Source organism: Oryzias latipes, chromosome 10 (genome assembly GCF_053564925.1).
Source record: "Oryzias latipes strain Hd-rR chromosome 10, Olatipes_Hd-rR_3.1".
NCBI classification, from domain to species: domain Eukaryota; kingdom Metazoa; phylum Chordata; class Actinopteri; order Beloniformes; family Adrianichthyidae; genus Oryzias; species Oryzias latipes.
The window spans coordinates 30,997,717-31,007,690 of NC_136246.1; the positions used below are offsets into that span (position 1 = coordinate 30,997,717).

Below are 9,974 nucleotides of genomic sequence, written 5' to 3' on the forward strand. Positions count from 1 at the left end.
CCTCAGCCACAGCCAATGGCGTGTCCTCTCAGCGATGTTGGTCAGTTCTTTGATAGCCTGTCTTTTCCTGCATCCCACCTCCACCCTGATATTCCAGCCTCTGTCCTCTGCCTCAGCTGCCAAGTTGGAATAGCGCAGTTTTATTGCCCCCAAAACTGGAGTCGCCTAAAAAGGAAAGTGATCGTCAAACCTCTGCAGGCTGCAAAAACAAGACTGAGCATGAACAGAGCCTTGCGTCTGTCCTTTATTTGATTTGTTTCTAATTGAGTGTACAAGGAAAGGCCAACTCAAGGCCACGATACAAAGGTTACACAACCGTTTACTGAAAAACCCTCGACCTTGTCTGTGTACATGTAGAGAAACGACTCCACGCTCCACTCAGACATGCTGATTTAGTCAGACATTTGGCGGTGTAGATGAACAGACAATTCGACAAAAATCTGTGGGCGCACGGTTTCATGCTGCAACCTCAGCCACCCCTCCCACTGCGGTTCCCTGCAGCGCTAATTATCTTTTCATTATCTCTCTGCGCATTCGGTGCAGGGGATTTACAGACACAAATATTTTCCATTTCCTCTTGCTGATCTTATTAAATAGGTAATTACAAGAAGCAGCAAGCCCATGTATTTTTAGACAAAGATGTATCTTGTGTAAAGTAAACAGCTAAAAAACAAACAACAAAAAATAAATTTTACACAAATATTATTGATGCTTACAGCAGGAAATGCAGGTTTGGTTATTTCCCTTTGAAGAAATAGCGTTTGGTTTTCAGAATCTTTTATAAATACGACGTTTTGATTAATTTAGACTGAATATATGAATAAATTCAATAAAATCTACTGAGAAGAGCTTTCAAATCAACTAAACTTGGCTCAGGCTTAAAGTCAAGTGAAGTTTTTTTGTTCTTTTTTTAATGCAGATTTGAAATTTTCCAAGAAAAAATGATTAAAGTTGCCAGTGGCGTTGTGCAGGCTGCAGGTGCTGCAGGTGCTGCCCGCCCTCGCTGTCGTCTTTTGATCCGCCCTCAGTCGCTGGTGGCTGCTGCATGCCCCCCCACTCTCCCCCATTGCCCCTGCATATGACAAATTCAAAAAACACAATTTTTTGGTTGCATGGGGTGACGACCATGACGATGTCCTTTTTAGTAGGCAAACGTAAACCTTCTTTTGTAAACCACACCCACATACCTTATGTGTTCATATTGTTTGTCATATCTTTTCATTCAGCTTGAGCCAAGAATTCATGTAATCCATTTTCAAAACGTTCCAGTACAATATGTGCAAGAGACGTCGTTTTTTGCTAGCTTGCCTTGCTAATGCCGTACAAAACCTGCAAACTTTAACACCAAATATTTTCCCCAAATAGCTTCCTAACGATGCCCGAGGAGAAAGGAAGTTAGATAATAAAAACCCCAAGGAGAAGTTTATATTTGTAGACGGTACTAAATGTGATTTTTTTTTTTTTGGAGGAAAATTTAAGATTGCGGCCTCTTGCCCAGGTCAAAAAGTCAACGCAACTTTGGTTGTGGTAGTAATGTGTGAATTTTCGTGAAGATCGCTTTTGTACCACATTGTGCGAAAATGTAAAAATTTACAAATTTCAAATTTTGTCACTAAGCTATTTGTCTGTGGCCATCCCATAATAATTTTAAAACTTACTTTGGGTATCCCTGACACATGCATTTTTTTTTTTTTTAGCAGATTTTGAATTTTTTTTTTGTTTTAGGCCCCATAACAGATTTTGGTCCCATTCTTTTTGTTGGTTTCCCCTGCTTTCCTTCTTTTTTAGAGGTTGTTCTCTACGCCTACATTTTATTTGACCAGGTACTAGGTGCATTTAATTTTTGGCGAGCTTTTGAGCTTGTGGTGTGGGTTTCTGCTCTTTTTCCTTTTTTTAATAAGAAGAATTGCAAAACCAATCTAGTGGTCCAGAGTAAAAAGCTGCAGCTGCATTCATTTCTGTTGCTTGTTTTTTAGAAATGAGGACTCAAATTGAAATAATTTGAGTCATCACAGTCAAATCTCCTGATGTTTTTCTTGTGTCACACTTGTGGTTGTACTGACACAAAACATTTCAGTTTTAGTGTCCCCCCCCCCCCAGGTTGTTGCAAAGCAGAAAAACTCATTTTAACAACCAGACTTTAAACATTTGACCAGAAAAGACCATAATTTTGGAGACGTTTTAGGAAAAATATGATAATCAAAGACAAATATTTTCTGCATGGTTATATTTGACTTTTAAGTAGAGTTGTGATGAAAATCTATTACATATAGAGCTATTTTTATATTTCCTATACATCCCACAGATTAATCTTATCGCCACTATAAAGACTTTCAATTGAGTCTTTCTTAAAAAGCATTTTGTAGTTTTTACTGTTGGAAAATGACCCAAAACTGCAGAAGTGTGGACTTTTTGCTGACACTTTAAAATTGAATAAACATAGAAATAAAAACACAAACAAAAGGGCTGATAAAAGCAGGAGAGCTGAAAAGCAGACACTTATATTACTGATTACTGAGGAGGATTAGCTTCAGTGACCACAGCTGTGGGCGATTAGCTAATGAAAGACGCAGGTGAGAAGCAGGGAACGTCCCAAAAAAAACAAGGAAACATTACTGGAAAAAAGAAAACAACACAAGGAATCGATCCTAACAATGTTTTTTTTTCTTCAAAAGTACTTTTTGATTTAGAACCTTCAAAATAAGATGTAGAAATTGTTGCTCAACAGCTTTCTTGAGTTGTCTTTTTAAAGTCAGACTACATCTTTCTCAGATGAGTTCACATACTTTTTTTAAAGGGTTTTATTCAGGTAGAAATGTATAAAAAGAAAAAACAAGCTTGTGAGTTTGCAGATCTAAACAAATAAATCAACTAAGTAGGGCGTCTGAGGAAAACTGGTGGTTTTGTGACTGTCACACCATTTATCATGAATTATTTGGCAGAAAAAAAACACACAAGCAAACGTCTTTGATCATATAAATATTAGAAAAAAAGGCTTAAGGCCAGCAATAAAAGCCCACCCTCTGGGAGCCCCTCTGTTTCTGATCTCACATGGTGAGCATCAACACATGTTGCAATACTGACTCCCTTGTGCTTGAGAGAAAACAAGTTTTATTCTTAACCTTTTCTCAGAAACTAATGAGCTCCTGGAGACTGAGACACTTAAGGGGGTCACAAACCTCCACATCAGAATTCCCTGACTGACTGACATGGGGAGTCCCATCATCCTGAGCGGCCAGTGGGGACTTTCCATGCTTTCGCTGTGGCAGGTCGCCATGTGAGGTGCGACCAGGAGAGTCCGATCCCCGCCATGCTTTTTCTTTTACAGGCGGAAACAACAATCTGTTTGTGCAGACGCAGGAAGGAGCGGATCATGTGCTTGTCCTTATCTGTTTATGAAGGGGTAATACAGAAGCGTTCTATGTTTCAATCAGCAGGGCCGGCCTCAGAGGTGCACTCCTGCTCCTGACTTACACTTTACACAATGTGTGGATGTTTGTTGCCTCAGATAACACTGGAGACTTTGGTTTACGCTTAAATAATTAGTTTATAAGCTCATAAGAATCGTTTGGTTGGAAATTATTCCATTGTTGTTGTTGAGTTCATGTAGCGACGAAAACAAAGCAGCAAATTGAGCATCGTGTTCACTTTTTGTAGTGGTGCGCCCCCTTGTGGTCAAAACGAGTATTTTCTTACACAGGAAGGGTTTCGAACAGTCTGTAATGTAAACACAAGTGTATAGATGTAAAAATCAATGCTTATTATGATTTTTTATTAGCAATCAGATTTATTAATAATTTCGATTTTAATTCTGACTGAATAATTTATAGAAACTCAAAAACTAACTGGTATTTCACAGAAATGATGGATAAAAATCATCACATTAAAGAAGGGGAGAAAAAATAAATCTACTTCTCATTCTTTTTTCTTTATTTTAGTTTATTACAAAATATACTATTATGATTCACTATTAAATTTGTCTAATATTGGCTTTAAGGGGCACGGAAGAGTCTAAACATGGAACAAAATGCAAAATTAAAGATGCATACAGCTTTTTTCTGCTTTTTATTACATTACATTTTTATGCAGGTCAAATGCAAAAGGTCCCATGCTAAATAGAAAGTTACTATTCTGTAAAATGTACTGCTTATGTCTATTCAGTCCACTTACTGCAATTAAATTAACATATTATTGTGAAAATCCGAGTTAACGTCAGTTTTGCAAATACCTTCTCTCATTATAAAACTACCCATCGTCATAAGATAACTAAACAAACTTACATTCTGATTCTTTTCAATCCTTTTTTTTTTATCCCTACAGGGAAATAAATTCTCTTCATGTGAGTCACCGTGTTCCTGTCGTGGGCTCTCGTGGGGAGCTGTGAGGGTGTGACCTTCGGTTTGACAGTTGAATTGAACTTTAAAGCAGCTTGTCTGTCGGCGTTTATTATGATCATTCCTTTTTTGTCACAAACGTAGCGTGCAGTTTCGAACAGGTTTTTAATCACCTCTTTAATCATGAAAAACAACGACACCAAGACAAGCATGCAGGTTTAAGAACATCTACAGAAACAGTCGAGTCATTTCCAAAGCTGCACTTTTGACAATTTACATCAACCTGCAGAGAAGCCATCATAATATCGGGGAATGAAAAGGTAAGCATATGAAAGTACAGATGGACATGTGTCGTTTTGTTTTTTTCCAGCACCTGTCAACAATTTCATTCTAAAACAGAAGCAGAATGATTTCAACTAGGCTGGTGATGCTTAACACATCAAACATTACAATTAGCACCCCAGAAAAGTTAATAGTTATAAAGACTGTTAAAACAAAATGTTTTAAAATCTTAATAAGAAGGATTTACTTGGATGAATGCAACACAAAAAAGACCAATAAAATGAATGAGGTCACACGCTCACATGTGTTTGGTGAAAGTGACGAGTTTGAAGTCAAACCTCTAATGGAGTTCTTTGAAATCACAAAGATGCTCAGTTACTAACCAGTCCATTGCAAGGCCACATGCACACACACACACTCATTTGTATCTAAGGGACAATTTTGAGGTAACCCAAGACACGTGAGAGGAGGAAACTAGAGCACCCGGAGAAAACCCACACATGCACAAGCAGAGCATGCAAACTCCACATAGAAAAGGTCCCAGCTTGGATTTGAACCAAGGCCGTCTTGCTGTGAGGTGGGAGTGCTAACCACTACACCACAGCAAAAATCTAGAGCAGTGAACGGCTATTTCTTTTCATGTATTTAGCACGACAGGTGAGCCACAAAGCTCAATCGGTGGGATTAACCAAAACTTTTTTAAATAAGTTATATGTTAGAAAAAGGAAATAGCTTAAAAAATGTAAAAGGAAATTGTACTCAAAACCATTGAATTAAATGTACTTAATTAGAATGGCTGGAATATGGTCAGCTAACATTTAACTCCCTTTTTATCCATAAGTTGTAAAGAATTTTAGGGTAAAATTCTACCAAATTGCCGCTAGAGCCATTTAAACGACTGTGGAGGTCACATACTGCATTTGCAGGGACCTGCCCATTTACATGACATTTTTATTTTACAGCAGTTCATAGTTTAACAGTCTTTATGCAGGTAGTACGACAATATTTCTAGGTACCTGAAACACAACAAGTCTTTTCAGCATTAAGGGAAATTTCACAATCCTACATCAATAATAATAATCCACATGTGTTACATTCTGGGTCACGTTACGATTCTACATATCTTCCTATCGTATTGCAGGACAAACTTCGTTTATCATCAAGCCAGTGTGCAGCTTTTTCATAATAAATATCCATGTAAATAAGTAATATCTTCATTAAAATGAATACTGAGTAAATCAGCAACAAACATTGATTCATTCATAGCTTCTTGTCTCCTGTTTTTTGCTTCGACTGACCCTCAGTCACAGCTTCCTTCCTTCTTCTGCAGCCTCCAGTCGCATCCCGGTCTGCTTGTCTGATAATCCAGTTTCTTCCCGTGCGCTCTAACTGACATCCACTTGGCGGTCCTCCCCGGACTCTGAGATCATGGGCCTCAGTCTGGCCGTACGATGCAGGCTGTTGCTCCTCGTCGTCTGCCGCAGAGAGGACAGGCGGCTTCGGAAACCTTCTCCAGAAAAGAAGTACAGCAGCGGGTCGAAGCAGGAATTGGCGGCAGCCAGACACAGGGTGACCACGACGGACTTTTGGATGGCGATTTGCTCCGAGCAGCTTGAGTTTTCCCGGGACAGGGAGTGCAGGTGCACGGTACGCTGGATGTGGTACGGGGTGAAGCTGAAGAGGAAGGTCAGCAGGACGATGACGATCATTCGAATGGCCCTGACACCCGAGGCCTGCTGCCGACGAGCAGTTTGGGTGCGGGAGAGCAGCGTGCGGACTATTCCGACGTAGCAGATCCCAATGATCAAGAAGGGCAGGAGAAACCCAAACACCAGGCCAATGTAGTTAAGCAGCAGCAGCTTCGTCAACTGTTTGCTATCCTGTCCTGGAGGCTCAAAGCATTTGATTATGTTCGTTGAGTTGTCAACGTGCTGACCTGACATCAGGAAAGAGGACATCGAAAGGCTGCAAAAAATCCAAATGCACACACATACGATGCGGGATTTGTTCACCGTCACCAGCTGCAGGTTCTGCACTGGGTACACGATGGCTAGGAACCGTGTGACGGACATGGCGGTCATGAAGTAGATGCTGCAGTACAGGTTGACGTAGAGGAAGTAGGAGCTGATGCGGCAGAGGAAGTCCCCCTCTTCCCATCGACCCCTCCTGGCGTAGTAGCTGACCCGCAGGGGCAGCGTCATGACGCACAGCAGGTCGGACAGAGCCAGGTTCACCATGTACACGTGGAACGGCGTGGTCTGCCGCTGCGTTCTGAACAAAACCAGCAGGGCCAAGCCATTCCCAACCAGGCCAAAAACTGTAACCACCGAGTAGAAGGTGGAGTAAACCATATTTCGAAAGTCATCGATGGAAGGACAGTCGGTCTTATTGGTGCTGTTGGTGTAGTTGGGTGACTCCATTTGTGGGTTTGCAGCTGCCAAAAAGAGAGAGACACGATATGATTTTACTTTACATGCATCTCAGGTGCAGTGTTCTCATCACAGTCGGAAAAAGAGTCTACGGCTGAGGTTAAGAGTCAGATTGCCTGTGAGATAGTAGGCCGTCCGCTGGTGTGCAGCCCTTCATGGAAACACAGATAAGCAGTTGGTACTCTCAAATGAAAAAAACTGTTTAAACTGAAAAGTTCCTGTTCGGCCAAAGCTTCAATGTGTTGTATGTTTTCTAAACAGTTATGCACTTTGCATACTCCTCATACCCAATCGAGTTACATGAACATAAAAGGTCATCCGTTAGCCTTTTTACAATATTGCATCATGTAAATGTTTATGTTACACAGCAGCAGCTTCAGTGCACGTCACATCAAACCGCAATAATATTAAAACATAAACAATAAAGGATTAAGAGTGTAAATTATCATTTTGCTGTATACTGTTGTCAACAAAAAAACCTGACTCAAAAAAACTCAAATCCATATCATATATCAAATGTAGATTTAGTTTCTAAGTCAAGTGAGTCATTTCCACTTATCACTCTAGTTTTTTGTCATGTAAAACTAAACTACAATTAGGTAAATAAAAACTCCAAAAACTGCAAACCACTGCATTAGAACTAGTAAAAAAAACTTCTTATCGAGATGTATAACTTGGAGTAGTTCTAACAACTTGCCTTTATTTTTTTTTTAGCATCTTTTCCCTTTTTTAATTGCATGTGCTTTTTGAAACCTTATAAGATTGTTAGGTAAAATCGTCTTGCTGCATGATCAGATCATTTAAATACTATCTGGTGATTGTCTTAAGTTTACTGTTCTTTTGCAGAGTAGCAGGTTTTCTAATCAATCCTTAAAGATGACGTTTGTCTTACCAGTCAAAGTCCTTTCAGTCAAAGCAGCTGCTAAACTTGCCGTCTCCTCGGCTGCACAGAGTCCTTCCAGCTTCTGCTTGATGTCGCAGCAGCAGAGAGATGAAACCTCCTCCTCAGACGCTCAGCTGCTCTGACTCCTCTGCAGAGGAAGAGCGCTCGATGACATCACTAACCTGACAGCCAGATGGTTACTGTAAGTGAAAGACTGAGTGAACTGATAGCCATCACAGCCCAGAAAACTTTGATGTTGCTCTCCTATCTAGACACCTAGTGGCATTCAAGTCTCCCACAGTCAAGCTGTTCTAGCAAAATAAACGTTAAACTCCTCTATTGTCTATTGCCTTCCCTGTGAGTCATAAGGTTTTATTGGTCTTGTTCTTGTCTGACTAGTTGTAATTTAACTCTTTGTTTACCCAAGTAGAAGTAAAGTACATACCCAGGCTAAGGAGTTTGCGCACTTTTACCAAAAAAAAAAAAAAAAAAAGCTGAGCTGGCTGTTTTATCACAAGAGGCAGTCAGTCACGCTAACTTTTAATGTTTGGATTTCCAAATGCCTTGCTTGAATTTTGCTTCACTTCCTGCTTTATTTTGATAGTGGTTTCCATGGTGGCTCTTCCTGTCAAAGCATGTCAAAGTTTTGATGATATGGTAAAAGAAGATAAACTAATAATTAAATAGGAATCCATAAAAAGTCATCTTTTTTTGTTTGTTTGTTTCAATCTGACTCCACTGCAAGATTTAAAACCTCGTTTTTAGACATTCAGGATATTTATTTTTTTTTGCTCTCCAGCTTTTTGCTTAAACAGCATAGTGGAGAATTCTTTTGCCTTATTAAGATCTAGGATCCAGAAATTAAGAAATGATTACTAAAATGAGTTTAAAATCCTTTTGCTCTTGAAAACAGAAAAACTTGATCTAAGACTAAAAAAAAATCTAATTTCACTGTAATTTCGGGTTCAATAAATGTTAGTTTGGCATTATTTTGGAAACAGAAATTTAGATTTACGTTCTAAGAATGAATCTAGTTTCAGATTTTATAAGGATTTTTTTAAGACTTTTACTAAAATCATATTTTCATTTTTTTTTTTACATTTTGTTTTAAAATAACTCATTTCCATTTATTGCATTAGTTTTTGTTGTTGTCACTGTAATTAAAATAAACTTCAATTAGGTACATAAAAAAAGTATTTGCTTAGAGCTAAGTGTTTCTCCTCGGTAGTCTGTATCTTTGATGTAATTATTATTTCTTTATTGGTCAAGTGGGATTTAAAGGCAAACTCCATGAGCAACAGTATTTCTGCCTGCAGCATCTGTCTTCTGTTAGTCACAGCATTCCCAAGTTTCCATACAAACCGGTTTCTTTTTTTTCCCTTGCAGGTAGAATCCCAGAATTGTCTTGTCCTCCCCCGCGACTCATCTGTCGTCTTAATTCTGCTCTGAAACGCTTTCTGTTTGGGAAAATGGACTTCTAAACGCTTTAATTATCAAGTTAGCCCGTTAGCTTTTTCCTACTTCTTTTTTCCCCCCTGCAGTCAATTTCCCTTCCTTCATTATTTCAGCTCACCTTTATTGCTACACCTCCAACGGTGACACATCCTTGTAAAGTCATGCGCTGAGTTTGGTTTCCTGTACAGACAAGCCAAGCTGTGCCTCCAGTGCTAGTGATAAGGGTACTGAAGGAGTCCCTCCTCCCAGCAGTATTTCCTCTGAGGATGAGTGCCGTTTAATGGGTGCGGATAGTGCAGTGGAAATGGACCAACTCGTTTAAACCCCTGAAAAGTCTCTGTGGTTGAGAGGGCAGAATCATTTCATCTCTAACTCGTTTACTGCGCAAACATGTGGAAAGACAAACATTCACACGCATGACTGTGTGCACACAGAGTTATGACAATTTACTTGTTTGTGCATTAACGGCTAGACGTGTGCGAAGTGCATTGGCCCTTCTGGGACCTTTGAGAGCTGTGCATTTGCAGTTTCCCAGCTACACTGTTTATTGATTGTTTCGGCAATTAAGTCAGTATGACCAACAAGAAGCTT

The 9,974-nt window shown here is 39.5% G+C and overlaps 1 protein-coding gene across 3 annotated transcripts; it reads right to left on the bottom strand.

Annotated features, from left to right (window-relative positions):
* Window positions 1–4,485: 4,485 nt before the first annotated feature.
* Window positions 4,486–9,715, bottom strand: cysltr1 (cysteinyl leukotriene receptor 1). Of its 3 annotated transcripts, none has more exons than XM_011480530.4 (3): window positions 9,502–9,715; window positions 7,938–8,128; window positions 4,486–7,050 (listed from the first exon to the last, which is right to left on the bottom strand). In XM_011480530.4, exon 3 carries the CDS (start codon window positions 7,034–7,036, stop codon window positions 6,002–6,004), a length of 1,035 nt encoding a protein of 344 aa, XP_011478832.1. In that variant the 5' UTR covers window positions 7,037–7,050; window positions 7,938–8,128; window positions 9,502–9,715; the 3' UTR covers window positions 4,486–6,001. The 3 variants fall into 3 exon arrangements, with proteins under 3 accessions (XP_011478832.1, XP_078810523.1, XP_078810522.1); XM_078954397.1 differs by having other exon boundaries at window positions 7,938–8,076; window positions 9,502–9,679; XM_078954396.1 differs by having other exon boundaries at window positions 7,938–9,679.
* Window positions 9,716–9,974: the final 259 nt, after the last annotated feature.

Coding starts and splice junctions, on each gene's coding strand:
- cysltr1 (XM_011480530.4), bottom strand. CDS start 7,036: ATGGAGTCACCCAACTACACCAACAGCACCAATAAGACCGACTGTCCT.